The following is a 27,544-nucleotide window of genomic DNA, read 5'->3' as shown; positions in this document are numbered from 1 at the left end:
ACTTTAGGTCTCGCTGCCAAGCGTTTTGGCAAACCCCACTTTTTGAGGTTTATAGTATTTTGGTAACTTAGGTAACAAAGTGTTTTTTTTGAAAGGCTTCTACTTTGTAACTCACACATGGAAAAGAAGTGCAGGAAAACTGCGTTGCTTCAGAGGCATAGACAAGACAGTCCTATAAGTATCAGCACTTGACTCTTAAATTGTTTTTAAGAGTTTGGATGGCCAAAATTCAGCTCTTCAGAGATTATTGGATATTTTTAGCTGCGTAGATGCTTAGCAGTTTTAATACTTTTCTTTCAGTAGACTGGTTTTACAAACTCTTTTCTTATGCAGAAAGAGCTCTTTCAAAACAAATGGATAGAGATTTCCCTAAAATGGCAGCAAACTAAACTTACATCCCATGTACAAAGTAGGTTGTTTTTTTTTTTTTAATCCACTTTTGGTTGTCAACACTGCAGTGAGGAAAAAAAGTTTCTTTTTTTCCAAAACACCTCTGTGTCACCAGATTTCGTTTAAATATTTTCAAACTGCAGAATCTTACTTTACTTTGTGGCTGACTTACACAAACCGGTCTGCTTGGGCATGCTTTCCCACATGTAGCACTATGTTGATTGTGCATACGCCAAACAGAACAGGCTGAGCGATTTTCTGTACCATTTGGAGATGAATTCTAGCATGTGAGTAGTTGCGGGTTGGGGGGGTTGTTAGGAAATGCGAGCGTCTGAGTTAATGTCCAGTTAACACTCATAGACACATTTCCATAATTGCATACAAATTAAGGCATTTTCTGACGAATGTTTGTATAATAGCCGTGGATAGTTATTCCTTCAAACGAAGCTTGATCAAAGAATAATGAGAAGTTAAGAAATAATTTTGTACTATTGCTTAAACTCTTGACAAACTTGTGCTGCAGTGTGCTGGGGAATGCTGAGGGACACCAAGAGTGCAAGTGTGTTGCACTACCTACTTCAGTTGCCTTCAGTGCAGCCTACAAAGATATTTTTAGAATATATCTGGGGGTTTTGTCACTGTTGTTTTTAGAATAATAGCCACTGAGTAGTGAAATTGAAGAGGAAAGGAGTCTGTACGTAATGAATAATGCATTGCATCCTTTTGCAGCTACATACCGTGCTCCGAGAGAATACATGTGGCAGTAACAGAAATGGCAGCCTTGTTCCCAAAAGTAAGTACCTTCCGGCATTAAAATGTTTTTGGCTTAATTCCTCATTAGTAGATTCCCCTTCAGTAAATGAAAACCAAAAGTCGAAGGTAGGGAGAGATGACTGGGTGTTTTTGTCACATCCTGCATCTTTGTGTTTATTCACACGGCATTTGGGAAGGGATAATGTGTGAATCCAGGCCTTCAATTTTACTCTTGAACTTAAAACTCTAAGAATTGCACGCAGTTCCTGCAGAACTGCAGGCTACTTGCATCCAGCTTGAGGAGTCACGTGGCTATACATAGAAATTTGCTAGAATCATCACCCCCAGGTTTCCGTTTGTGTGCTGTTGCCTGGATTTCGTACTTGCAGGTGTGTTTAGATCTGTTCTCCATCTACCAAAGTGATCTGTTTCTTCACAGCAAATTTAGGGAGTGAAATCTCTGTGATTAAGTTTTTGTAAAGTCTTATCTACTTCTAAAACTGCAAGGAAGATCTAATGCTGCTGTGCGTATGAGAACAGATTGTCTTGTACACCCTGTACCCTGATGTTGGCCAGGGCATGGGCTGGGTAGCCGTAAATGGGCACCAGAAAATTGGGATGAGTAACTTCCAAAATGAGAGTTTGGAGCAGTATTGCCTGCGTGCTGCCTGGCAGCAGTTTGAAATGTCCCTGAGATGAGAGAGGAGAAATTCCAGGAACTCGTTTCATCTGCCCCTACTCCATACTCCATGTCTCTGCAGCGATGTCTTACGTCACCTACAGCACCAAGAAGTCTGTGCAGAACGCAGGGCCTTAGCAGCAGAAGTTTAGGAACTCTTGTGAACCACTACCGGCCAATTACAAGCGATCCTAAAATGCTTTGTTATTCTGTCAAGTTCAACCTCTCCTTTCCTTTCCCAGAAACCCAAATCTGAACTGGTAAGGACTTCCTTGCGTCTGCTGACATCTAGTGCCTACAGACTCCAATCCGAGTGCAAAAAAACCCTTCCAGTGGAGACGTGCCCTACGACAGACATCCAGCTGGTCACCCAGCAGGTTATCCAGTGCGCCTACGACATCGCCAAGGCTGCTAAGCAGCTGGTGACCATCACAACCAAAGAGAACAACAACTGAGTCACCCTTGGCTTTTTAGTCCTGTTTTTTAAAGGTTGAATTTCAAATACAGGTGTGGAACTATTCAAATTTTTATGAGGAAAAACTAAAGGGGCAAGAAACTCTTTTTTTAAAACTCAGTATTATTTTTGCATGTTTTCTAACAATTTTATGATTAATTTAACCCACTGCCTTATTTTGTGCCTGTGTTGCCAGTTTAGTTACAGATACTACCATATTGCGAATAGCTGTTGGGCCAATATCACGCACCAGCGTTGTATCAAGCGCTTGCTAGATGTTTCCTTGGGGCCACGTCCAGCTTTCAGATATTGCTTGCAAAACTCCCACTGAAGTTGGCTGCACCTATGGGACGGTGGAATCCCGCCTCCGCTTTGTCCGTCCTGCAGCCTCGCGTGCCGCGATGCCGCTGGCTGAGCGACCCGCAGCGAAATGGGCTCTGAAGGCTCCAGGACCGTAACCTGGCAGGAGGAAGGTTGTAGTCCCAGTAACAGAGTACAAGCCGAATATTATCTGTTCCCATATCAACTGTCGTGCAATAATACTATGTTTTTAGTCTGCCAAAACAATAGTAGTTGTGGGCATCCAAGCTTATTACATGTAACTGTACAAGGTCTTTGTCACTTTGTCTGTTTTGGAAGGAATTTGAAACTTAATAGTTACTTCTTTTAGTTGTCACTATGCCATTAATATATATGTTTGATGTTACTTTAGGGCATTAGTGGTTAAAATGTTATCCTTTGTTTCTGATTTAATAACTAATTCTTAAGTTTCCTACAGAATTTTACTGTCATCCTCAAGGCACCGTCTTATTTCCAGCAGCATTGACTCAAGATGCAATTTCACTAAAGATTTCTGTGATAATTAAAAACACAAAAAAGGAAGTTAAGAGTGCCAGTGCACAAGCAGCCGTGTCTGCCATAGCATATAACCTCTGTACCTCAGCATATCCAAATGTGAAGAGTTCTGATGTTTAGGAAGGTTTATGCAAATCTTTCAAAATTTTACAAGCCACATACGGAGTGACCCACGCTAGGCTGCCTGTCAGAAAGGTAGGTGGGTAACAGATGTCTGTGTGTTTCAGGATTTTTCATTCCTAACTGTTCAGAAAACTTCCAAAAATGTGTCAGTCCGTAATTTCAAAAATGAGTCTGTTTTGAGAGTCTAAATTCCACAAGGTGGGGAAAAAGTCACTGATTTTCCCCTCTGCCTGGTCCCAAGTGGAAGCGTGTTGTCATTTTCAAGGAGCCGGCCGCAGCGGTTCAGCTGGCAGCCACTTCAAGCGGCCTTGTAGTTAAAAGCGAAGTGAGGGAATGGCCGCGGCTGTCACATGGCAGCAGCTGATGAGAACAGTGATAGTTCTCACAGAAACCTCCGAGTCAGAAGCTGCTATCTGCTGTTCCAGAAACAGGTCTGCAGCATGCGGTCTGCCAAAAGCGCGAGCTTTTCAAGGCTTTCTGGTGAAAAGCTGCCATATTTAGGTGGACAAGCAAACTCAAGTTCAGTGATTGGTTCCCTTTCAAATCATAGTGTGTTTGTATATATATATATATAAACACGAAGTGCCGTCATGCTGTTGGACTCTTGTACGTTGTAATTATCTCCCTTTTTAAAGCAGTGCAAGTTTGAGGGAGGGAAGGAATGGAGGGAGTAGATGACAACCCGGTAAATTTATGTTCTTCACTGTGGGGTTTTTTTTATTTCCTTTCTGCACTTCGGAATTCCAGAACTCGCCCAGGAAGAAACGCATGGGAATGCAGACAGGCTGGGATTAGAACTGCAAAAGACATTTGTAAAGCCTACTTCAGGATTATGCTACTGGCAATTAAATACATGGATAACCTTCTAGGAACTTTTCCTTAAATTAGCATCGTTGAAAGGCAGCAGGTAGTATTTTTAAATATCTCAGGGCACCACTGTGTGCTTTTCTTTTACATATCTTACGTGATTTCCAAAGCAGGGTGACACTGAGTTCTGTTGTTAAGTTATCAGTTGTTTAAACTTGCCTCTGTTTAAACAGGCACTTCGATAACTGCACTTCCTTGCTCCAGCTACCCTAGCTCCAGATTTTCTAGGATCAACCATTTTGCTTATTGGAGGGCCTAGCTATAAAATCATGGCCAACCTGTAACTGATTTCCCATTCTGTCACGTAAACAGCGTTTCTGTTCCCCCATTGCCGAACAAACTTTTGTTCTATGTTGGTTATGGTCACACTATGCCAGGAGCATGCTGACTGTCATCCAAGACCAGCAATTTTCTGACGTTCTCAGTGAAACAGGAGTGGCCGAAGCACATGCTGATGTGCTGCCACAGCTCCTCTCCCAGACAGGCGGAGCGCTTCAAACCAGCAGTGGAACTAAAGAGCAGTACGTAGATCAGCCCTTGAATCGCACAGCACTGCAGGTCAGAAGACTTACAATACCTGAAATAACAATGGTGGTTGTCTTCTTTTATTACTAGATCCCCTCTTTTCCCCCCCAGTAAGCAAATTTGCTCTTCTTTTACAAAATGCTGCATAGGAAAGTAATTTTTTTTTCCTTTTTTCCAAAACTTGTATTTATCAGTGTCCTTCTCTGTACAATATTTTGACTTAATCTTTTGTTTACTGTATTCCTATAAAATGTTTAAAACCCTTTCAATGCGCAAAATTATTTGGGGTATTGGACTGCTGGTTCTGTAAAGAAAAGGTTCCTATAGTTGAGTAAAGCCTTTGTAACAGCTCCTTGCACACTGTGACAGGATCTCAGCATCCCACAGCAGCTGCCGTGCATGGACTGATTTTAAGCTGCACTTGCTGACAATTATTGCACTGGAGTCCTTGCTGTTATCGACTAAAACTCCCCTTCTGTGGTTGCAGCAGTTTGGTTTGCTCATGTAAAGAAACAAACGGTTGTTCAGGTTGCAGTTACTCATTATTTATGAAACAAGTGAAAAAAAAATTAAGTCTTCAGCACCTTCTGGAGAGGCACTGGGCAGGATAATTCCTGCCACAGCACACCTTATCAGTCTTACTGATTTGCAATACATGATGGATTAACTCCTGACAGGCCGCTGGGCCTCTGAGTGTGTCCGGCTTCTCAGAGGTGGGAGTCTGACACTGAAACAGCAAACGCAGCCTGTAGTGGTTACAGTTCCCGTTCCAGGGCAGGCACAGATCCTGTCACAGTTTAGATCCAAAGGGCCTGTTCATTTGCTGTGTTGCCCCAGTGTAGCATGTACCAAAGCGCATCAGCACGCCTCCTGGACACGGAGTAAGTGAAGCCATTCGGGACTGAGTCCTCCAAGGCTGCTCTCACCTCCGCCTTCTTGAAGCCAGTAGAAATTTGCCCTTGTGTTCAGCTGGGCCAGAGCTAAATATTGTCAGAAATCTACCGAGTTGAGTCTCAGCATTGCTGTAGGCTATCCCAAAGCCACCATTATTTTAGGAGTTCCTTGATTCTTCAAAGTGTTCTTTCTGCAGGCTGCAACTGCATTTAGTGCTCGTTCCTCAGGTGCAAAGGCCGAGAATCTTCAGGTCCATGCTGCTTTGGGGTAACTGTAGAGCTAATGGGGTCAAACAAAGATGGTAACTACTTTATTTCTGGAGCCCTTACTCTTCTGCACACGCGCTATTCAGCATGCAAAGGTGGTACTTTGGGGAGTACAGAATCTCTTCCAAGAAAAGGCATCAGTAACGTTTAAGAGTTGGTACTTTAAGGCTGTAACACCTCCTTCCAGCTTTCTCTGACTGCTGTAGCTACTGCCTAATAAATGACAGAGGTGACTGCACAGTAGCTCATAATTTAATATGAAAAATATCTGCTGGGCATGAGCTTTAGGTAGGGTTACTCAAATTCAGCTTTGTTTTTAGAGCTAGGCAAAGTATGACAGAAGACAGACACTGAGCAGCTGAGATGTGCTGTACCAACAGCGTTAATGCAGCAGATAACGCTGAAAATAATTAAAGTAACATCTGAGGCAGTAGTGACAAGTCTGCCTCAAGAATTATTTTAAAATTGGGACCTAAAGTATCAATATCAGCAAAAGAAAAGTAATATATAAGGGAGAACTATAGACCTCTGCTAGAAGCAGCACCAGGGAACTCGGATGCAGATCAGAAACAAGAAATGAGTGATGCTGTCACTCTGGGCTCGCAGGTCAGGCTCACCAGCGTGTGCAAGCTTCCACTTAGTGCTGCTACCTACCCTGCTGCGATACCCTCGCTCAGCCATGCGCTCGGCCTCCTGCCGCACTAACTCCTCATCGCGCTGCCTGGCCAATCTCGCCTCTTCCTCCTCCTCCCTCTGGCGCTGCTGCTCCTCCTGTTCTTGCAAGCGGTGCTCTGTCAGCTGGGCACAGAGGAGAAAGGGCCGTTACAGGAGATCGGACACAGACTGGGCGCATATCCGGACAGCGTGCTCTACCTGCGCCTCCAGCTCCTGCCTGCGGGCCCTCTTCAGCTCCTTTTCCTGCTCCTTCTCTCGCCTAGTCAGTTCTTTGGCCTCTTCAAGTTCTTTAATCAGCTGCTCTCGATACTTTATAGACTCTGCTTGGGCTCGTCTGTTTAACTCCATCTTCTCTTGGATCTGGCGCTGCCTGCCTGCAAGGACCTTTGTGAAGTGAGAGGATTAAGGGAGAAGAGAAGTCAAGAAAGGGGCCAGACTTGCAACTGGGGAAATAATCAGCACAGACGGTTAAACCGTTTTCAGGAAATGTATCAGATGATAAGCAGAAAAACTCTGCCCTGGGTGCTGAAGGCTGAAACCCTCTAGAGGGTGGAGGGTTACAGCTGCAATGATGGCTTCATTCAACCGAGGGATCATCACCTCATTCATCAGGCGATCTCTGGCCTTCTTCTCTCTTTCCCACTCTTCTTCCCTCTTCTCCCACACTTTTTTAGCTTCTTCTCTAAAGAAGAGAGGAAGAATTATCTCTAAGGTTACTACTTACCGTTAAAAACAAAAAAAAAACCCTATATACTCTACAGGCTTAGATGTCTTTGGAGAGGCACTCAGGTCTCTCTTCACCTTTGTTCCCAGGCAGCCAGTGTGTCTGCCCCACCTGTGCCTACTTCACAGAACCACTCTGATCTCCCCGTTACTGAGCAGGAGGAGGCAACACACCGACGGGAGCACTGGCTTGTAGCAAGGCTTCTTGGACGTGCCCATCTGCCGCAGGCACAGAAGGACCTTGGGAGGAAGCCTCCCTCTTAACAAGGACACTACTTTACACAGTGGCGTGGGCTGGAAAAGCTGAAGGTTTTGCAAGTCTTCCCTCTGCAACAAAACCTTTAACTAAAACTTGATGGGAGAATACACGTCCTGTCACCAGTGAAGATGCTCTCTGCATTGGGGAGAGCGAAAGTTGAACCTGAACGAGGAACCTGAGGCAGGTTTTATCTACGAGCTCTGAGATACAAAAGGAAACAATATGCAGGTTTTGGAGTCGCGTAGATTAAACCCCTGCACATCAGTAATGCAGAATCATTGAAAGTTGGTTACAAAGTACTCACAACTAGAAGGCAATTCTTGCTGTCTCTGCATCACTGCCTTTTTTGTTGTTATTAAACCTGTTGCATTAGAGCTAATGTAACAGAAATTACGGACTAGGTCTTGGGCTCAAGTAATTGGAAATCAGCCGCAGGCTTTGACTCTGTCCTGGCAGAAAAGCTTTGTGTCTGTCCTGGCACACTGACCGCCTAGCACGGTACTCGGCACACGGAATGACGGGGCAGAGCTCACTTGTACTGCAGAGCTTCTAGACCTGCAAGGCCGCCAGACACCGCTTCCTAACGTCCGCTTCCAAAGCCTCTTCAACAAACGCGAATGGGGCTCTGCCAGCCAGGCAGGAACATTCAGCACAGATGGCCTCTTTAGATGATGCTAGAGGTGGGATGACTCACCTAAAAATAGTCTGCAGCTCTGCCTCCCTTTCCTTTTCTAACTGGAGCTGTTCCTCAATGACACGTTTCATCCAGGCAACATCTGCAACAGCGCGTTCTCGTCGCGCGGACTGGCGGCGCTGGTCCTCATCTTCTTTCTCGAGGAGAGCCAATAAGATTTGCCTGTCTGTCTCCTTGAGAAAAACCACAAGATTAACAACTATCCAACGGGGTTCCAGCCTGTGTGCAGGGCTACTCTCTACATCACGGGTGACGTAGTGCCAAGGGCGTGCTCAGGAAGACACTCAGTCTGCTGGCTTCCCCACGGTCTTTTTGCTCCAGCCCTGTTCACAAGCCAGAAGAGGCTTCCTAGCTAATTATCTGTAGGCATCAGACGCAGACACATAAAGGAAAAAAAAGAACAAGTTTCTCCTACACACAGCATCTATAATATATAAATCAAGGGGTATTTTCTCTTACCAGCTCCTCTTGTATCTGCTGGGCTCGTCTCTTTAACTGGGCATTACACTGATGCCTCAAAAAGCAACTGGAGGAGAAAAAAAAAAAAAAGAAAACATTCAAACTGACCCTAAAGCCCTATGTTATTATACACCTGCACTCAAGAGGGTACATCACGACAACGTAACTCAGAGGCAAGAGAGGTACCTGCTACCACTAACATGAGCAAAAAGAAGTAACGGCACCAATGCATTTGCTCATCGGTTGTTCTAGGCACGTCCATCAAAACCCAAATATTTACAACCCACCGCTATCTGAAATACCTCCTCGTGCCGCCAGACAAAGGAACGGATTCTACCCGAGCCCTGCTGAAACAAGCTACACTCAATCTCGTACCCAAGCTCTTTCTTCTTCCGGTGCTCTTCCATTTGTCTCCTTTCTTCTTCCAAGTTCTCCAGCTCCCACTGCTGCTTTAATAAATTATCTTGTTCTTTTTTCAGCTTTGTTGCCTAAAAGAAAAAAACGACCACCAAGAAAGAGTGCGTCAGAGAGCTAGGACAGCCCAGAGAGAGCGTTTGTACCCCGTTCTGCTCCTCTGCAAGCAAAATCCACATTGCAGTAAATATTCCACGTAAATTTCATTGGGTCTCAGTGGCTCACACTGTGAGGAGCTCCTGCTGACAAAGCCTTTGACCTGAGCCTGTCACACTTCGAAATTTCTACAAATCTTTTTCTCATCTTGTGCAGCACAAAAAGGTGCTCGCAGTTCAAGAGGAGCGAACAAAAGCTCCCAGAATTCAGTAAATTGCCAGTGTTCAGGGGAGAGGTCTACACTGCTAACAGAAATTACGTCACAGGTAACTTTGTTCCAGATTTAATCTAGCGGAAACCTGGAGGGAAGAGGTCAGGTCAGCGTTGCTGTATTTCTGAGTGAAACAATGGATTTCCTTCTCAAATGAGGAGAAACCAAAATTACCTCTGTCTCCTGTAACTTCAGTTCTTCTATTTGTTGAAGCAACATCTCCGCTTGCTTCTTCTCTTCCAGCCGACGCTTCTCTTCGTCTTGTTTCATTCTTGCCAGAGCTTCCCTTCGTGCAATTTCATATTTGTTTTCATGGCGTTTTTTGTCTTTGAGTTCAGCTGCTTCTTGCTTTCCAAGATAAAGGAAACATGGCATTTAAAGTTAGGCTAACACAAAGAAACAGCCTCTGCCTCAGGAAATCTACAAATCAAACTCCTACAAGCTGACGCGTACTGGGAAAATATGGAACAAAACGCGCAAGGAAGGAACACGAAGACAAAGCAAAACTATCTGCTGACCACTGCCAGAAAATGGTCGTCAGGCTATACACGTCGTTCGCAGGACCCTGCACAGCTCTGATGCTAAGCACGGCTGGTCTCACAAGTACACTCAGGTTTTCCTGTTACATCCTGGATTATTGTTTTAGTTAACTCTGAAATCTGTCTTTGAAGGCCTTTATTATTCTTTGATGTCAAAATCACTCTATTCCCGTATCCACTATGTGCGTACTCAAATTCTGAGCTCTCGCAGCTTTGCACTGGCTCTGCACCGCAGTTTGCTGTTGGATGAGCACTCAGTGCCACGCTTAATCCTGCCACAGATCCATTCAGCAGTCAGCACTGGATTTTCTAGAAGATGGACAGCGTGTACTTGCTAGACAGGAATGACATCTCTTGGTAAAAGCATCCTTCCTGTTAGCAGCTCCTGCAGGTCTGGGGATACCAGGACCCCCTGTCACTACAGGAACGAGCACGATGACCTCAGTCGTTATTCAGTTCAAGATCGGTGTGAGAAAACAAACAAACCACTGCCTCCTATTCCTTCATCAGAGCCGTGTCCATACAGGAAGGCAAGCTGTACAGCCGCCGGGTCAAAAGGCACAGAGTGTCCCACCTCCACCTGCCTGTGCACTTCAGGAGCCTGCCCTAGTGACCAGTCACACCAGGGCCCCCCAGCATACCTTGGCTTTTTCCGTTAGCTGATCCCCCCAAGCCTCTACCACGTGCTTCCTGTGCAGCTCCGACTCCACCTGCAGACACAACAGATGCCATTAGTGCCAGAGGCCCTCCTGTCCCCTGGGATCGACTGGACCCTCTGGAGCTCCTCCCGGCCCAGCCGTAGCCCTGAGGCCCCAGCAGGATCTGCCTCGGCAGAGGGGGGCTCGTTTGGGTGGCCTCGGTGCCCACCAGGTCCCAAGCTGAGCGTCAACGTCGTGTGCCAGCTCTGGGAAAGACTACGGTGACTCCGAAACCAGAGCTGTGGTGGCCAGAGCAGCAGGTTGGCGGAATAAGGGATAGGGAAGCGCCACAGACACAGCTTTAAAAAGTACTGGAGATACTTACATCATGGGCACTGAGAATCTGCTCCGAGTCAGAACAGATTGCTGGCTGTTCTTGAAAAATACCACCTTTGAGGGGAGTTCTTACACAGTTAAGCCATTTTACTTCTTCGCCTTTTGCTTATGAGCACTCTGGACAATTGCTGTCATTCCAGATGAATGACAGCAGTAGATACATGATGACTTTAGAGTTAAAAACTGGTTTAAGAAACACAAGGTGGCGGGGACTGAAAACGAAGGCACATCACCTGCCGGAGCTCAGCGTTGCTTCTCTTCCAGCGCTCATACAGCAGCTGCTCAGCAACCTGGAAGCCGGAGCGTTGGATTTTGTCAGAACACAGAAGAATTCGAGATACCAGACCCTGCCGAGGCAGCCGAGCGCACCGGGTGCCGCGAAAGGCGGCGCGGGGCCCTGCTGTCCAGCCCCCGCCCAGTCCGGTTTGCGGATCGAAAGCCCGGGAGGGGCCGCACGAGCGCCCGTTCACCGGCAGGTACGGGTCCCGGGCTGCGCGGCCGCTCCCCTCACCTTCCTCCCCCGCTCCTCCCGGCTGGCTCGCAGCTCCTCGCTCCGCTGCCTCATCCCGGCGGGCTCCCCGCCGCCGCTCCGCCGCAGCTCCGCCGCCAACGCCTCCCGTTCCTCGCCCAGCAGCCGCCGCAGCCGCTCCCGCCGCTGCTCCAGCCTCGCCGCCGCCTCCTCCGCCTCCCGCCGCACCGTCGCCGGGCTGCGACACACACCCGCCGTGTCGGGGGTGGGGGGGGGCCGGCCTAGGGGCCCGGCCTCCCCGGGACCCGGCCCGTACCTGGGCGGCAGGGCGCGGGGCGCGCTCCACTGCGCCTGCTTAGCGCAGCAAATGGCGGCCTGGGCGAAGGAGCGGCTGGCCTGCTCCCACTGCTGCCGGCTCCGCGCCTCCAGCTCCCGCCGCCGCTCCGCGGCCCAGCGCTCCGGGACCCGGCCCCGCGCCGCCCACCACAGCGCCATCGCCCGCTACCAACGGTCACCGCCCCGTCGCCATAGCAACGCTCCCGGTCGCTACGGGAGCCGCCGAGGGACAGGCCGCGACGGAGCTTCGCGGGACGAGAGGGGCGGCCGCTCCCCGCGGCCTCGCCCCGAGCCGGCCCGCGGGCCCGCAGAACCGGTTGGGTGTGGGAGGGCGGCCGGGCTGGCGCCGGTCGTGCCGGGTTAACGCTCCCTGGCAGTTTTTACGGCGCTGTAAATGTCTCCGGGGGGGTTAAAGGTTTCCGGCTCTGCCGGCCTCGGCGGCCACGCCAGCCCGCGGAAGCTCGTCCGGTGCCAAACCCCAACCGGGCCGGCCCCTGCCCTGCCCGAGCACCGGCTGCGGCCTCGCGCCAGCACTGCGAGCCCTACGCCCAGTTTTTCCAGAATAACCGGTAAAAACACCGGATTTGGGGCCGGTAACCCCCGCCCCCGACGCTGCTGAGCCTCCCCCCCCCGGCCCCCCCGTTCCCCCTCCCGCTGCCCGGGCCCGGCTCGGTGTCGCTTTTCCACCCCCCAGACCCGGGGTGAGCTGTTTTAACAATGACTCGCTCCCGCGCTCGGGTGTAGACCGGGTCGTTTTCCCCGCGCTAACCGAGCCACCTGCTCCCTATTAAAAATTTATCCCCCCCTAAATAATTAACGGCCGCCGGCTCCCGGCCGGGGCAGGAACGGCCGCTGCGGGGCCCATGAGGCGCCAAAGCTCCGATTGCCGCCCTGCGCTGCCGGGGTGAGGCCCGGGTCGGGCCGGGGCAAGGGGAGGCCGGGTACGGCCCCCCCGCCCCGGGCACCCAAACCGGTTCCCCGTCCCGCAACCCCGGGGCTGCGGGGGCTCTGAGGGAGTCACGGCCCCGCCCCTCAGCGCCGGTCCCGCCCACACCCCGAGGTCCGCGCCTTCGATTGGCTGACGGGAGGGTAGGCGGTGCGCGACCATTGGCCCGGAGCGGCGGGGGCGGGGCGGAGGTTGGCAGCAGGCTGCCGGGTCAGGCGGCGAGGCCGGTGCCGGTGCCGTTACCGGTACCCGGAGCGGAGCGGGCCGGGCCATGGCGCTGCTGCTGGAACACGAGTTCAAGCCGCTGCCGGCCGACAAGCAGATCGAGACGCTGCCCTTCCTGGAGGCCGTGGCGCACCTACCGCCCTTCTTCGGTGAGCACGGGCCGGCCCGCCGCGGGGGCGGGAGCTGCGGCGGGGCCCTGGTACCGGGGCCGTCTGCGGGCACCGGGCCCTCGGGCCCCGCCGAGGGTTGTCCCTCCGCGGTCCCGGGTGCTCGCTCCTGGGGCCCCCCCGGTTCTGGGTCTCTAGGTCCCCGGTGGGTGCTCGCCGGGGGCCCGGCTGCTCCTCGGCCCCGGGGAAGGAGCCTGACGGAGCCGGGGTTGCATCACGATCCCGACAAACCCGCCGAGCAGCTCCGTTGGGAAACCTCCCGGGATCCCACGCCCCGACGCGGCGGCGAGGCCCGGCCGCCTTCCCCCCGGTTTGCCCCGGCCAGAGGCATCGCTCAGGGCAGGGGGCTCCCGGCTGCCCCCCGGGATCCCACCCGCGGCCGCTCGCCCCGTGCCGGGGTCGGGGCAGGTGCTGCCGCGGCCACGAGAGCGTGTTGGCACGGCCGCCTTCGTGCCCCGATGGCCCGCGCTGTCCCGCCGCCCTCCGCCATGTCGGCCGTTGCACGACAGCTCTGTGGCCGGGCTCAACGTGGGGCTGGCAGAGGGTCCTGGACCCCATCCTGCTGCTCCGGACCGTGGTGTCGGGGCCGCGTCCCGGAGATGGGGGGGTCACGAGGCAGGGGTGGGAGGCCGGCAGCCACTCACCATGGCTGCGTGGGAGCCCGAAGAGCCGTTCCCGGTGAAACCTGTTGGTTGCGACGCGGGGCTTTGCGGTGTCTCATCGTCCTCCCTCCGTATTTCCGCAGATTGCCTGGGCACTCCCATCGTCTACTCGCCGGTCAAAGCAGACCTGACTGGAAATATCAAGGTAGGAAAGGGCGCTGGAGAGGAGATTTTCCTCCCGTGGGGGCTCTCGGGCGCAGCGGCGCCTCGTCTCGGCGTGTTTATTAACGGGGCTCCCCGCTGAAAGCGCCGTTCGGCAGCCGCGGCGCTCGCTGCAGGCGCCGCGTTTCCCCGGCTCCCCGGGAGCCAACCCCCCCCCTTTCTCTGCTCTCTCAGAAAATCCGAGCGGTTTACGAATCCAACCCCGCCAAGTTCAAAACGCTGCAGAACATCCTGGAAGCAGAAAAGGAGATGCACGGCTCGGCCTGGCCCAAGACGGGCGCGACGCTGGCACTGATGTGGTTGAAAAGGTGACTGACGGCGTTGGGGGCTGCTCCGAGCCGTGTCCCGGCACACGGAGAGCCTGCGCAGTGCCGGCGGGAGGCCGCTGCGGAGAGCATGGGTGGGAGGGGCAGGGTTTTACGGGGCTTGGATGCTCCGGGCTCAGGGTTTGCCTTGCTGGAATTTGGGAATGAGCATCCCCTTCCCCACCCCGACGTCTCCACTCGTCTCCCAGGGGCTTGAAGTTCATGCTGGTGTTGCTGCAGAGCATCTGCGACGGCGAGCGGGACGAGGAGCATCCCAACCTCATCCGGGTGAACGCCATGAAGGCTTACGAGATCGCGCTGAAGAAATACCACGGCTGGATGCTGCAGAAGCTCTTCATGGTGAGTGCTGACGTTTTTTTCTTTGAGCTCAGTCGCTCCTCGGGGCGACGTCTTTTAAGGGGAATAAGGGCTTGGAAATACGGGAAGCTGCTGATGTATTTCCAGCTGCACATCTCAGCTTCTCCGAGCATCCAGCCACCATCCCCAAGGTTGTTCCCGCGCGCCTCCGAGCGTCCGGAGACCCCGCGGCGTCCCGTTCGGGATGCCGCGGGGTCTCCGGACGCTCGGAGGCGCGCGGGAACAACCCAAACCGGTGTCCTGCCCTGTGGGATGGGGAGAACTTTGCGTTTTTGGGAGCCTTACAGCCTCTTCCCCTGTTTCGTAGGGCTCGGTCTACGCTCTTCCCTACAAATCGGATTTGCTGAAGGCGTTAGAGAAGGGCAAAGAAGTCAAAGAAGAGGAAAGCATAGAGAAAATTCGTCAGTTCCTCTCCAGGGTCACCCCCATCCTGGATGCAATTTATGAGATGTACACGAAGATGAACGCCGAGCTGAGCTACAAAGCCTAAAGCTGGCACGGGGGACTGGCGGGGCTTAATTAAGGTGTGATGGGTGCTACCTGCGTCTTAATCACTGAGGCAGCTGGGGCGGCTCCCGGCTGTCAGGCAGCTTTGATTCTCCTCTGGATCTGCAGTGGATAACCTGTTTTTTTTTTTTTCTAAAAAAAAAAAATAATAATAATATATAATTAATTTTCTATTGAGAATATGGCAATAAAACAATTGTACCGCGCGTCATCGTAGGATTTCACAAGCTTTTTTACTAAAGAGGAAAAACAAGTGTTTCTGGTCCTGACTGCTGGGCTCACCTCTGCCACGGAACGGGGAATGACGCGTGGCTGGCGGCAGCGTCCCGCCGATGCCGCCTCGGCTCTGCCCTGCCTCTGGGACTGCACCGCCGTGCCCGCTACCCGCCGTATGCCCACCGGCACCCGACGCTGCTCGCCCGGGTGAGGAACGTCCCGAATGACGCCGGCGGTGCCCGCGGCGGAGGAGCCGATGACTTTCCCGGGTGACCCCAACTCCTCCAGCGCCTGCGTGGGAGCGAGCCCTCGCCGCCGGGACGCCGAGGCTGGGGAATCGTCCCGGCGCGGTGTTTGTGGAAGCACGCGTTGCCTTATTAACCGACTGCCTTACGGCGCTGCCGAGCCCCGCGCCCACAGCGCGAGGAAGTGAAATTTAATAAAACCTCACGGTAACCTTGGCCTGGGCGGCTGTCCTGGGGTTTGTTCCTGGGGGGCTGTTTTAGGGAGGGTGTTCTGGGGAAGGTGTTTTGGGGGGCTGTTCTGGGTGGGCTGTTTTGGGGAGGGTGTTCTGGGGGGCTGTTCTGGGGAGGGTGTTCTGGGGGGCTGTTTTGGGGAGGGTGTTTCGGGGTTGTTCCTTGGGCGGGCTGTTTCAGAGAGTGTGTGTTAGGGGGGTGTGCCCGAGGGGGCTGTTTTGCGGAGGGTGTTCTGGGAGGGGCTATTTTCAGGCTGTTCCTGGGGGGCCTGTTTTGGAGTTGTTTCTTGGACGGACTGTTTAAGAAAGGGTGTTTTAGGGGGCTATTTTGAGGAGGGTGTTTCAGGGGGCTGCTCTTAGGGGGTGGCTGTTTCAGAGAGGGTGTTTTGAGTGGGCTGTGCCCGGGGGGGGCTGTTTTGGGGAGAGTTTTGGGGGCTGCTTCAGGTGGTTGTTTTGGGGGGCTCTTTCGGGGAGGGGCCTGTTTGAGGGAGGGAAATTTGGGGGGCTTTTCCTGGGGAAATGGGGCTGTTTTGGGGAGAGTTTTGGGGGCTGTTTCAGGGAGGTTGTTCTGGGGGGCTCGTTTTGGGGACGGTGCTTTATGGGGCTGTTTCAGGTGGGTGTTTTGGAGGGCTGTTCCGGGGGGGCTGTCCCCGGGTGCCGGGAGCGGAGGGGGCGGGCGGGGGCCGCTCCTACGGGCGGGTCCCGGTGCCGCCCGCCCCCGCGGCGGGGCGGGGAGGGGCCACTCTCCGGGACGGGCCCCGCGGCGACTCGGCGGCACCGGAGCCTGCGGGACCCTCGGCGGGACGAGCAGCGGTAGGGGGGGCAGCGGGCACTGGGGAAAACGGGGGGCGGCCGAGGCTGGGGGGGTGGCTGGGCTGGGACGTGGGGATCGGAACGGACACGGGGACGAGGGCAGGATGGAGCCCCCGGGGCAGAACATGGGGACCAGGGCAGGATATGGGGACAGGGGAAGGATGGAGCCCCCAGGGCAGCGGATGGAGCCCCTGGGGCAGAGGAAGAAGCCCCCTGAGCAGGACTTGGGGACCAGGGCAGGAAGACACGGGGACCGGGGCAGGACATGGGGACTGGGGCAGGATGGAGCCCCTGGGGCAGAGGCTGGAGCAGGATGGAGTCCCTAGAGCAGGACACAGGGACCAGGGCAGGATGGACCCCCCAGAGGAGGACACGGGGACCGGGGCAGGACATGGGGACAGGGGCAGGATGGAGTCCCTGGAGCAGGACACAAGGACCAGGGCAGGATGGATCCCCCAGAGGAGGACATGGGGACAGGGGCAGGATGGAGTCCCTGGAGCAGGACACAAGGACCAGGGCAGGATGGATCCCCCAGAGGAGGACATGGGGACAGGGGCAGGATGGAGTCCCTGGAGCAGGACACAAGGACCAGGGCAGGATGGATCCCCCAGAGGAGGACATGGGGACCAGGGCAGGACACAGCCCCCGGGGTGAGGACAGGGCTGTGGGATGTGCTGTGCAGAGCCCAGTCCTGTGGCCTCCCCAGGCACCGCGGGGTCCTGACCTCTCTGGCCAATTTGGGGGCTCACCACTCCAAGGGTGAGGTGCCAGGTGCGTTCCCATGGGGTAGCTTTGGGGAAGGGGTTGCTGACGGCTTTGAAGCTCATCCATTGGAGCACGCCAAGTTCACGGCTCTCGCCCAGGTGAGCACGGCCCCAGCGGTGCGGTTTATTCTGGAAGGCGGCTCCCTCCGGGTGAGCGTTTCTGCCAGGGCTGAACCTGGCCACGATGCGGTTTCGGTGATTCACTCCCCCCCGGGCCATCCGTCCCTCGGTTTGAGAACTTTTTCATGCGGCAAAGTCCGCACCACCCACTGACCGGGCATGTCCCTGCACTCCCCAGCATCGGTGCCTCTGTGACGGGCTGGAGTGGGGGATGAACTGGGGGTACTGGTCTTGCTGGGAGGTAACTGGCTGGAAAGCTGGGGAGAGGCGGGAGCGCACGTGGGGGAGCGGGCGGGAGGGTTTGTGTTGGACGCGAGAGCCAGGGCTGTGCCGGCGAGGCTCGGCACACGGTGAGCTGCGCCTTGACTCATTTATTCCGTGGGGTGAGGAAGTCTGAAAAATAAAAACCCAAATAACCAACGAGCCAAATAAAACCCCACTGACAGCACCTTTCCTGGCAGCACCTGTGCCCAAGGGAGTGCCCAGGCTGACGGCAGCGGCCGTGAGCCCGTTATTTCCGACGTGAGCTTCCTGCCCTGGCCCTTTCCGCTTGTACCCTTGCTCCTGTCCCGCGTCTCCCCAGGCTCCATGAGCATCCCTGGGGCCGCCTTCCGCCTGCCCAAGTCTCTGGGCCAGTGTCCCCAGCCGCTTCCAACGGGGAATGCTTGCTCCTTGGGCAGGCTGGCAGGGACACGGCACACGTTCTGCGCCAGTGTGACAGCCTGCGCCGCATTTGGGCTTTTCCCTAGAGCTGTGCTTGTCCCAGGGCTGGGATTCCCAACACAGCTGAGGAGCTGGGCGCTCCATCCCCGTGCGCGGCCCGTGAGGTCGGCGTGCTCGGTGATCCGCTCTTCCCCATTGTCCGAGGACAAATCGGCCGCCCGAGGGCCTGTGTTTGCCCGGGGTCAGGGTGTGGGACCTGCGAGCTTTGGCAGGTGCCTGTGGAATTTCTTGCAGAGAGGGCGATGGCAGGAACAGTCAGCAAGAAGGAGAAACTGTCGGCTCTGCCGCTCGCCCCGCGTCCCCCCGGGCTGCCCCGTCCCTGCTGGGTGCCACCCGGGGCGCCGGGCACCGCTGCCCGCTGCGGGATTTTGGGGGCTGTCTGCAGCCCTCGTCCCCCGTGTCTGTGGGAGCACGGCGTGCCCCTGCCGTGGGGCTGCCACAGGCGGCTGTGGGACACGCTGCCTAATTAGAAGCGCGTTAGAAATCCCTGCCCGTCCCAGGACGGCCCAGCCTGCCATTATGGCTTGTCGTACAAAGCTGCAGCCCAGCAGAAAATGATAGGTTTCCCGGCTGCTTTTTCTGTCCCGGGACCCGCGGGGAGGGCTGGGCTCCCGGGAGGCCGGAGCTGGGCTGAGCCTTAGCGCTGCTGTGTTTTGTGAGTGCATTTGGGTGTGGGGGCTGAGGAGAGCCCGGGGTCGCTCACTGGAGGGGCCTGGCAGGCCGGGCACAGCGAGGCTCGCGGGATGGCTCGGCGCTTTGCTGGTAGCGGGCCTCTCCTGCCGCCCCGTTTCCCTCTGGGCAACCCAAACGGGTAATTTTCTTGTCCTGACTGCTGCTCCTGCCCTCCCGAGGGGCTGCAGCCCCTCTGTGCCTCCTCCATTCCCGTCCCGGTGCCCAGAGCCGGGTCCCACCGAGCCCCCCAAAGCAGTGGGGCGCTGGGGACCAGCCCTGGCCCCACTCCCAACCCCTCTGCCTCTGGATGCTCCCCGGGCGCGGGGTGTATCCCAGGAATGTTTTCTTTCCTCAGGCAGCAGCTCGCAGCGCACAGGGTCTGCTCTGTGCCCCGTCCTGGGCTGCACCCAAGCTGACCGCAGCGGGGAGAGGCAACGGGGCCGGGCCGGCCCTCGCCCACTGCGGCTGCGCTTTGAAGCCACCAGCACCGCAGCCGGTGGGGCCTCCGCAGGCGTGAGGGGTCCCCGCAGCCGGGTAGGTGGGCGCCGAGAGACTGGTCTGCGAGGGGTCCCGCCGGCCACAGCCACTGCCAGGGTTGGTGTGGGACCTGCTCCCACCACGGGGCTGGGCAGCGCGGGGGGTGCGGTGGGAGAGGACAGGGCTGTTTGGGAGTGACGCTGGGCTCTCCTCTGCCAGGTCTCCTGCTTTCGGGGAAGGAGCTGGAGGTCTCAGCTGTCCAGGCAGGCCGCTCACACCCATCCCTCGGCCACAGAGCATGGCAGACGCCGAAGACCCCCTGCGCATGGCTGGCGGCGATGCCGGGGACGGCCCGGGGGATGACGGGTCCCTCCAGAACGACTCCTTCCCGCTTTCCTCCTTGGCCAACCTGTTTGAGAGCGAGGACACCCCGTCCCCCGCCGAGGCAGCCCGCGGACCCCCGGGCACGGGGGACGGAAAGCAAAACCTCCGCATGAAATTCCACGGGGCTTTCCGGAAAGGCGCCCCGAAGCCCATGGAGCTGCTGGAGGCCACCATCTACGAGTCGGCCGTGGTCCCTGCACCCAAAAAAGCCCCCATGGACTCCCTGTTCGACTATGGCACCTACCGCCACCACCCCAGCGAGAACAAGCGCTGGCGCAGGAGGGTCGCGGAGTGAGTACGGCGACAGCGTACCCCGGTGCCAGCGAGGCGCAATGGGGGGCGGTGGTGGGGGGCACGGGGGTGCGGGGATACCCGGCAGCTGGAGATGGGGACAGACCCCCTCGGCTCGCCGGGTGGCACTTCGGGGCGCTGGGTCGTGCCGTGCCGTGATGTGGCGAGCGTCCGCGGCTCCCCTTCCCCCGTGCCGGTGCCGTGAAAGGGGCTCTGTGCGCGGCCGCTCCCCTGGCCGGTGCGGCCGTCTGGCTCTCTGGCATGAAAGGGCTTTTCAGCAGGGCCTCCGCCCTCCCCGCGCCAGGAAACCGGGGCCGGGGGGGCCGCCCGCCGCCGCACGCACAATGCCCCTCTGTGCCGGGCACCTGGGGCGGCCGCCGGGGCCCCAGCCGCTGTCCCCACCCGGGGGTTGGGGGGGGGGCAGCCGGGGTCGGGGGCGGTGGGGTGCCCCTGTGCCCCCGTGCGAGCTCGGCGCCCTGGGTGGGCGGCGGGGATGTGGGTGTGTGGAGGGCGCCGGGGTGCCCCCCATGCCCCCAGCCCCGGAGATCCCTGGCTGGGGCAGGCGCCGTCCCTCCTCCCCCCTCGTTCCGGCTGGCCGGGGCCGGCCGCTTGTCCCCAGCCCGTCCCGCTGCCGCCAACTGATCCAACCGGTCTGGTTTCGCCCGGAGCGTGGCCGAACTCGCAGCCCGTCCCTGCTGGGGGCACGGCTGGGGGGCCGAAACGCTACAGCGCCAGCCCCTGTGGGCGATACTGGGAGCACTGGTCTGCCGTGGCTGGGGGTGCCCCCGGGGTTCCCACGCCCTTCGCTGTTGGCTGAGAAGCCCCAAACTCATTGCACGGGTGGGAAACCGAGGCAGCGGCTCCGGTCCCCAGCGCCGGTGCTTCTCCCGCAGGAAGCAGGCGCCGGGTGTGAAGGGGCCGGCTCCCAGCCCGCCCCCCGTCCTCAAGGTCTTCAACAGACCCATCCTCTTCGACATCGTGTCCCGGGGGTCCCCGGCCGGCCTGGACGGGCTCCTCTCCTTCCTCCTCACCCACAAGAAGCGCCTGACAGACGAGGAGTTTCGAGGTGAGCGCCTGGGGCTGGCCCTGTCCTGGGACCCCCGCGGCGCTGGGGCTGTGCCAGGCCACCGGTGGTCCCCACGTCCCCGCGGGGATGGTGATGTGCAGCCCCAGCATGGGGGGGCTGTGGGATGCGGTACCCATGAGGAGCTGAGAATTTGGCCAGGGAGTGCAAGGGTTGGGCGTCCCCATAGTCTGGGGGGCTCTCCGCGGCCCCCCCTCAGCCCCCTCCGCTCCCAGAGCCCTCCACGGGGAAGACCTGCCTGCCCAAGGCGCTGCTCAACCTCAGCGGGGGCAGGAACGACACCATCCCCCTCCTCCTCGACATCGCCGAGAAGACGGGCAACATGCGGGAGTTCATCAACTCGCCCTTCAGGGACGTCTACTACCGAGGTGGGGCAGCGCACAGCCGCCACCGGCCCTGCCTGGGCGTGGGGGACCCCGGGGAGGTTGGGGACCAGAGCAGCGGGGACCCTGAGGAGGATGGAGGATGCTGGGGAGGAGGATGATGGATGTCCTGGTTCCGGCGAGGAGAGGGTTGATTCTGAGGGAGCTGGGAGGGGAGCTGGAGCCCTGGCACCTGTGGCTGGGACCCAGCTGGGACAGGTTGCCCAGATCAGCCCCAGGGCTGCTCCTGCTCAGGGGATAAAGTGGGGCCGGGGCTGGGGGCCAGGTTTGGCTGCTGGGAGGGAGCTGGGTGTTGGATCCCCCCTGAGCTGCTGTGCTGCGAGTTACTGCTGAGGTGGGGGCTGGGGCTGGTTTCTGTCTCTGTTTTCTCTTCCTCTGATGTTCTTTCAAAGTGTTTTTATCCCAACCCACCAGTTTTGCCTTCTTTGCTTTCCTGATTCTCCTCCCCATCCCACTGGGAGGGGAGGGCAGTGAATGGGGAGTGAGCGAGCGACTGTGTGGTGCTTTAGCTGCTGAGTGGGGCTAAACCCCGACAGGACGTTGGGTACCGCAGCAGCGGGGACCCTGGGAAAGCTGGGGACCCGGGGGATGTCGTGGGGTGAGGCGGGGGCTAACCGGTGCGGGCGGCACAGGTCAGACAGCCCTGCACATCGCCATCGAGCGCCGCTGCAAGCACTACGTGGAGCTGCTGGTGGAGAAGGGAGCGGACGTGCACGCCCAGGCCCGCGGCCGCTTCTTCCAGCCCAAGGACGAGGGCGGCTACTTCTACTTCGGTGAGCAAGGCGGGAGCCGGCGCGTCGGCCGGGGGGACCGGCCGCTCCCCGCGGGTACCCCCACGGCGGGGCGGGGGCGACGGGTGCCCCCACGGCTGTGCTGTCCCCGCAGGCGAGCTGCCCCTCTCGCTGGCCGCCTGCACCAACCAGCCCCACATCGTGCACTACCTGACGGAGAACGGGCACAAGCAGGCGGACCTGCGGCGCCAGGACTCGCGCGGCAACACGGTGCTGCACGCCCTGGTCGCCATCGCCGATAACACCCGCGAGAACACCAAGTTCGTCACCAAGATGTACGACCTGCTCCTCGTCAAGTGCGCCAAGCTCTTCCCCGACACCAACCTGGAGGCGCTGCTCAACAACGACGGCCTCTCCCCGCTCATGATGGCCGCCAAGACCGGCAAGATCGGGGTACGCTGGCCCACCTTGGGCCGGGAGCATTTTGTCCCTTCCCTAATTAACCCCAGGCCCTGGGCACATCCCATCCTTTCCCTTCTCCTCCGGTGCTGCGGGCAGAGGGACATTAAAAATGCGGAAGCTGCGGCGTCCCGGGGGGCTGCGATGGTGTCCCCGCGCCCCAGGAGCACCCCGACCCCCTCCCTGGTGTGCGGGGGGTGGGTTGAGGTGGGCGGTGGCGGGAGGGGAGCCATGTCGGTGGGATGGGAGGAGAGCGGTCCTCCCTCCGGCAGATCTTCCAGCACATCATCCGGCGGGAGATCGTGGACGAGGATGCCCGGCACCTCTCGCGGAAGTTCAAGGACTGGGCGTATGGCCCCGTCTACTCCTCGCTCTACGACCTCTCCTCGCTGGACACCTGCGGGGAGGAGGTGTCTGTGCTGGAGATCCTGGTCTACAACAGCAAGATTGAGGTGCGTGGGGGGCCTGGTGGGGCTGGGGGGACGCCGGGGCCGGGACCCCGCTGACCCATGGGACCCCCTGTGTCCCACCAGAACCGCCACGAGATGCTGGCTGTGGAGCCCATCAACGAGCTGCTGCGTGACAAGTGGCGCAAGTTTGGGGCTGTGTCCTTCTACATCAGCGTGGTCTCCTACCTCTGCGCCATGGTCATCTTCACCCTTGTTGCCTACTACCGCCCCATGGAAGGCCCCGTGAGTCCCATGGGGTGGGGGGAACCTAGAGGGGGTTTCTGGGTCTGCCCCAAGCAGCCCTGCCAGCGCTGGGCTGGTGGAGCAGCTCGGCTCTGTCCTTCCCCCGCAGCCCCCCTACCCGTACACCACCACCGTCGACTACCTGCGCCTGGCCGGGGAGATCATCACCCTGCTCACCGGCATCCTCTTCTTCTTCACAAACGTCAGTGCGGCGGGGTGGGGCGTTCCTCCTGTGGTCTCCATGCAAGGAGCGATGCGAGGAGGCACCAGCCCCTGCCACGATGTCACCCCGCACACTGGGATGCTGCCGTGCGGGGGCTGGCTCCCCAGGCCGCCCCCCACAACCGCTGCCTTTCTCCTCCAGATCAAAGATCTGTTCATGAAGAAATGCCCAGGCGTGAACTCCTTCTTCATAGATGGCTCCTTCCAGCTGCTCTAGTACGTGGGGAGCCCCCGGCGCCTCCCCGAGCCGCGGTGGCCGTCGGCGCGGGCTCTGACCCCGGCTCTCCTCCAGCTTCATCTACTCGGTGCTGGTGATCGTCACGGCGGGGCTGTACCTGGGGGGCGTGGAGGCGTACCTGGCCGTCATGGTCTTCGCACTGGTCCTGGGCTGGATGAACGCGCTGTACTTCACCCGGGGGCTCAAACTGACAGGGACCTACAGCATCATGATCCAGAAGGTCCGGTGGGGTCAGGCCATCTTCTCCTTCCACAGGCCTGGTCCTCCTAGGGTTGCGTGGCCGAAAAGGAGGGTCCTCCGTGCTTTCTTCAGGGTTTCTGGTGGCTCGCCAATGCCCTGCGCTCAGCCCAGCTGTCCCTGCAGCATGGCTCGCTGGTGGTGCCCCAGCATGCAGCTGGGCGCCGCAGTCCAGCACCTCTCACCCGCCTCTCCATCACTTGCAGATCCTCTTCAAAGACCTTTTCCGCTTCCTCCTGGTCTACTTACTCTTCATGATCGGCTATGCCTCAGGTAGGCGCCCGGCCGGCGAGCCAGGGCTCGGGGGAAGGATGAACCCTGCGGCACGGCACGGCACAGCCGGGCAGGGGGCTGCGGAGCCCCCGCTGCGTCCCACCCGCCTGTAGGATCAGCCTTTGTCTTCTCCTGTGGTGGCTGCGTGGGGACCTGTTGTGGACGCCATCCTCGCTGCCGCCCCCGCGGACTCGCCGCCCCTGTCCCTTCTCGCCCAGCTCTGGTGTCCCTGCTCAACCCATGTCCCAGCAGTGAGTCCTGCGGCGAGGAGCCGTCCAACTGCACGGTGCCCACCTACCCCTCCTGCCGGGACAGCCAGACCTTCAGCACCTTCCTGCTCGACCTCTTCAAGCTCACCATCGGCATGGGTGACCTGGAGATGCTCGAGAGCGCCAAGTACCCCGGCGTCTTCATCATCCTCCTCGTCACCTACATCATCCTCACCTTCGTGCTCCTCCTCAACATGCTCATCGCTCTCATGGGCGAGACCGTGGGCCAAGTCTCCAAGGAGAGCAAGCACATCTGGAAGCTGCAGGTACCACCCCAAGCTCCGTCGTGGTGTCATCCAGGCGAGAGACCCCCGTGCCTCCATCCCCGGGTGGCTGAGGGGTCCGTGCTGTCCCCGGCAGTGGGCCACCACCATCCTGGACATCGAGCGCTCCTTTCCGGTGTTCCTGCGGAGAGCCTTCCGCTCGGGGGAGATGGTCACTGTGGGGAAGGGCACCGATGGGACGCCCGACCGCCGCTGGTGCTTCAGGTAAAGGCAGGAGCCCTGCAGAGCCGGGGACCGGGACCACCAGAGCCCTCCCGCTGCAGCCAGCAGCGTTTTGGGGTGCCGGCGCCGTGCGTTCATTTGCGGGGCGGTTTGTACTGGAGCCGGGTGGCGTTGCCGGTGGTGGGATGGCGCAGGGATGCAGGAGCTGCTGCCCTGGCTCCCGGTCTGACCCTTCCCCACAGGGTGGACGAGGTGAACTGGTCCCACTGGAACCAGAACCTGGGCATCATCAGCGAGGACCCGGGCAAGAGCGACACGTACCAGTACTACGGCTTCTCCCACACCGTGGGCCGGCTGCGGAGAGGTGAGCGCGGTGCCGCGGGCTGGGAGCGTCCCTGGGGACGCTGCCTGCAGCCTCCGCTGAGCCCCAGGAGCAGATTTGCTTTGGGGACCGGGTGGCACGGGGCTGACTGGCAAGAGGGGAGCCACCACAGAAAGTCCCGCCGTCTCCGCAGATCGCTGGTCGACGGTGGTGCCGCGCGTCGTGGAGCTCAACAAGAGCTGCCAGCCGGAGGAGGTGGTGGTGCCGCTGGGGACCGCGGGGACGGCGGAGACGCGGGAGCGGCGGCACGGCCAGGCCTCGAGCTCCCCGCTCTAGCGCAGCAGCGCTGGGAGCCAACGGACTCCACCCGGGCCCCCGGCGCAGCCGGCGGAATCGCGGATTGGGCTGGATGGTGCTTGTCTGCTCCTCAGGGATTCGTGCAGCCGCTGTCCCAGCGAGTGGTCCAGCCCGGTCAGAGGGTCCTGGCCCTGGGCGTCTCCGGCTTGCACGGACAAGATGCAGCGCCGCCGCTTCGCTTTGCCACACCGGGGCCTTCGTTGGCGCCATGCCGGGAGCCTCTGCCACAGCTGGGTGTGGGGAGCGCGGCCCCCTCCACCCAGCGGGGCCAACGGTTTTCGCCAGACGTTTTTGCACAAGATTTATACGATTATTTATTCAGTAATAAAGACTGACCTGCCACCGCCGCCTCCTCTTGGCGCTGACCGATTCCGGCTGGGAGAGCACCGCTGCAGGCAGGTCTCCGGGAGGGAGGCAGGCGTCCGCTGCTCCCCGTGCCGTGCCGTGCCGTGCCAGTGGCGCATGGCCACGCAACACGCTGAGCTCGCGCTCCGCTGCAGACAGACCCTGCCGTGGTGCCCTGTGCCCAGCCTGGCAGGGCACTGCGACGGTGCGGAGCGGGCAGAAGCCTGCGGGGTGTGGAGCAGAGCACCCCGTGCCTGCCGCGACCGGGCGCTGAGCCGTGGGTCGAGGTGGTGGCTGGCGGCAGCACCCAGCGCTGTCTCCCAGCCTCGGCCGCTCTTCCTGGGACATCCCGGCCCCGGCAGCCCCGCGCTTGTCCCGTGGCTGCTGGTGCACGGCTGTGGTGCACGGCTGCAGTGTGCAAGTTTAGTGCATGGTTGCGGTGCATGGTGATGGTGCACAGCTGCAGTACACCTCTGTGGTGCATGGCTGTGGTGCACAGCTGCAGCGTACGAGTGCAGCACATGGCTGCGGTGCTGGTGCACGCGGCTGAGATGTGTGATTACCGTGCACTAGTGTGGTGCATGGCTGCAGTGCTTGGGTGCGGTGCAGGTTTGCGCTGCATGGCCGCAGTGTCTGGGTGCAGCAGACAGCTGTGGTGCATGGCGATGGTGCATGACTATGGTGCACAGCTGCAATGCACGGCTGTGGTGTGTGACTGTGGTGCACAGCTGTGGTGCATGGCTGCGGTGTCCGGGTGCAGCAGACAGTTGCGGTGCGTGGCCGTGGTGCACGGTTGCGGTGCACGGTTGCGGTGCGTGGCCGTGGTGCATGGTTGCGGTGCAGGGCTGCGATGCGTGGCCGTGGTGCACGGGTGCAGCGCAGGGCTGCGGTGCGTGGCCGTGGTGCACGGGTGCGGTGCGTGGCCGTGGCGCACGGTTGCGGCGCAGGGCCGGGGCTGCGGTTCCGCTGGAGGGCACCACACCCCGCGCCATGCGGGATCTGCCCGCACCGGGCTCCTGCCCCACGCGGGGCGGGCTGGGGGCAGCCGGACCCGGGACAAAGCGGGGGTCTGGGGCCTGGCCGAGCCGAGCCCCCGCGCCCCCTGTGCCGGCACGGGGTGGGGGCCGGCGTGCGGGCGGGGGCTGCGGGATGAGGCCGGCCCCGCTGTCGGGCAGGGGAGGGGGCTGAGGTTTTGGGGCCTGGGAGCTGCCTCGGCGGGATGCTCCCCGTCCCAACGCCCCCCTTTCCCCGAGATGCTCCCTGTCCCACCCCATCACCCGCTTTCCCTGGGATGCTCCCCATCCACCCCATCGCCCATATTTCCCTGGGAGCTCCCCATCCCCTCCCCTCACCCCTCTTCCCCCGGGATGCTCCCTGTCCCACCCCATCGCCCCTCTTCCCCTGGGATGCTCCCCATCCCACCC

General features: G+C 58.7%; 4 protein-coding genes across 9 annotated transcripts in view; 3 read left to right on the top strand and 1 right to left on the bottom strand.

Moving 5' to 3' along the window:
- The window catches only part of GIT2 (GIT ArfGAP 2), a 32,799-nt gene extending 27,888 nt beyond the window's left edge, over window positions 1-4,911 (top strand). For all 6 annotated transcript variants that reach the window (XM_086761444.1, XM_086761440.1, XM_086761443.1 and 3 more), the window contains 2 exons: window positions 1,120-1,183; window positions 2,065-4,911. In XM_086761444.1, coding sequence (XP_086617570.1) covers window positions 1,120-1,183; window positions 2,065-2,277 — 277 coding nt within the window. In that variant the 3' untranslated portion in view covers window positions 2,278-4,911. The remainder of the gene's footprint in view (window positions 1-1,119; window positions 1,184-2,064) is intronic.
- A 264-nt stretch (window positions 4,912-5,175) lies between these two features.
- TCHP (trichoplein keratin filament binding) lies at window positions 5,176-11,934 on the bottom strand. Its single transcript, XM_086761450.1, has 12 exons — window positions 11,756-11,934; window positions 11,482-11,677; window positions 11,204-11,260; window positions 10,578-10,646; window positions 9,572-9,745; window positions 8,992-9,104; window positions 8,617-8,683; window positions 8,158-8,330; window positions 7,082-7,163; window positions 6,680-6,865; window positions 6,461-6,604; window positions 5,176-5,819 (listed from the first exon to the last, which is right to left on the bottom strand). The coding sequence occupies exons 1-12, from the start codon at window positions 11,932-11,934 to the stop codon at window positions 5,787-5,789; spliced, it is 1,473 nt and encodes a 490-aa protein (XP_086617576.1). The 3' UTR covers window positions 5,176-5,786.
- A 980-nt stretch (window positions 11,935-12,914) lies between these two features.
- GLTP (glycolipid transfer protein) lies at window positions 12,915-15,804 on the top strand. Its single transcript, XM_086761451.1, has 5 exons — window positions 12,915-13,095; window positions 13,859-13,920; window positions 14,112-14,245; window positions 14,452-14,602; window positions 14,928-15,804. The coding sequence occupies exons 1-5, from the start codon at window positions 12,993-12,995 to the stop codon at window positions 15,108-15,110; spliced, it is 633 nt and encodes a 210-aa protein (XP_086617577.1). The 5' UTR covers window positions 12,915-12,992; the 3' UTR covers window positions 15,111-15,804.
- A 3,866-nt stretch (window positions 15,805-19,670) lies between these two features.
- TRPV4 (transient receptor potential cation channel subfamily V member 4) lies at window positions 19,671-25,754 on the top strand. Its single transcript, XM_086761255.1, has 15 exons — window positions 19,671-20,062; window positions 20,956-21,128; window positions 21,362-21,514; window positions 22,162-22,302; window positions 22,415-22,713; window positions 22,992-23,171; window positions 23,253-23,411; window positions 23,521-23,613; window positions 23,776-23,849; window positions 23,926-24,091; window positions 24,315-24,381; window positions 24,600-24,916; window positions 25,011-25,138; window positions 25,339-25,460; window positions 25,612-25,754. Exons 1-15 carry the CDS (start codon window positions 19,686-19,688, stop codon window positions 25,752-25,754), a joined length of 2,592 nt encoding a protein of 863 aa, XP_086617381.1. The 5' UTR covers window positions 19,671-19,685.
- The last annotated feature ends 1,790 nt before the right edge of the window (window positions 25,755-27,544 follow it).

Source organism: Chlamydotis macqueenii, chromosome 17, assembly GCF_036417535.1.
Source record: "Chlamydotis macqueenii isolate bChlMac1 chromosome 17, bChlMac1.mat, whole genome shotgun sequence".
Classification (NCBI taxonomy): domain Eukaryota; kingdom Metazoa; phylum Chordata; class Aves; order Otidiformes; family Otididae; genus Chlamydotis; species Chlamydotis macqueenii.
This window is presented reverse-complemented; position numbering and strand designations above follow the sequence as displayed.

Bases quoted from the DNA above. Each gene is read 5' to 3' on its own strand.
- TCHP (XM_086761450.1), bottom strand. From the start codon at position 11,934: ATGGCGCTGTGGTGGGCGGCGCGGGGCCGGGTCCCGGAGCGCTGGGCC. The intron at 10,647-11,203 runs GTGATGTGCCTT...TTGTGTCTGCAG, and splicing joins GCAACGCTGAGCTCCGGCAG to GTGGAGTCGGAGCTGCACAG. The intron at 9,746-10,577 runs GTATGCTGGGGG...TATCTTGGAAAG, and splicing joins AGCTAACGGAAAAAGCCAAG to CAAGAAGCAGCTGAACTCAA.
- GLTP (XM_086761451.1), top strand. From the start codon at position 12,993: ATGGCGCTGCTGCTGGAACACGAGTTCAAGCCGCTGCCGGCCGACAAG. The intron at 13,096-13,858 runs GTGAGCACGGGC...GTATTTCCGCAG, and splicing joins GCACCTACCGCCCTTCTTCG to ATTGCCTGGGCACTCCCATC. The intron at 13,921-14,111 runs GTAGGAAAGGGC...CTGCTCTCTCAG, and splicing joins ACCTGACTGGAAATATCAAG to AAAATCCGAGCGGTTTACGA.
- TRPV4 (XM_086761255.1), top strand. From the start codon at position 19,686: ATGGCAGACGCCGAAGACCCCCTGCGCATGGCTGGCGGCGATGCCGGG. The intron at 20,063-20,955 runs GTGAGTACGGCG...CTTCTCCCGCAG, and splicing joins TGGCGCAGGAGGGTCGCGGA to GAAGCAGGCGCCGGGTGTGA. The intron at 21,515-22,161 runs GTGGGGCAGCGC...CGGGCGGCACAG, and splicing joins CAGGGACGTCTACTACCGAG to GTCAGACAGCCCTGCACATC.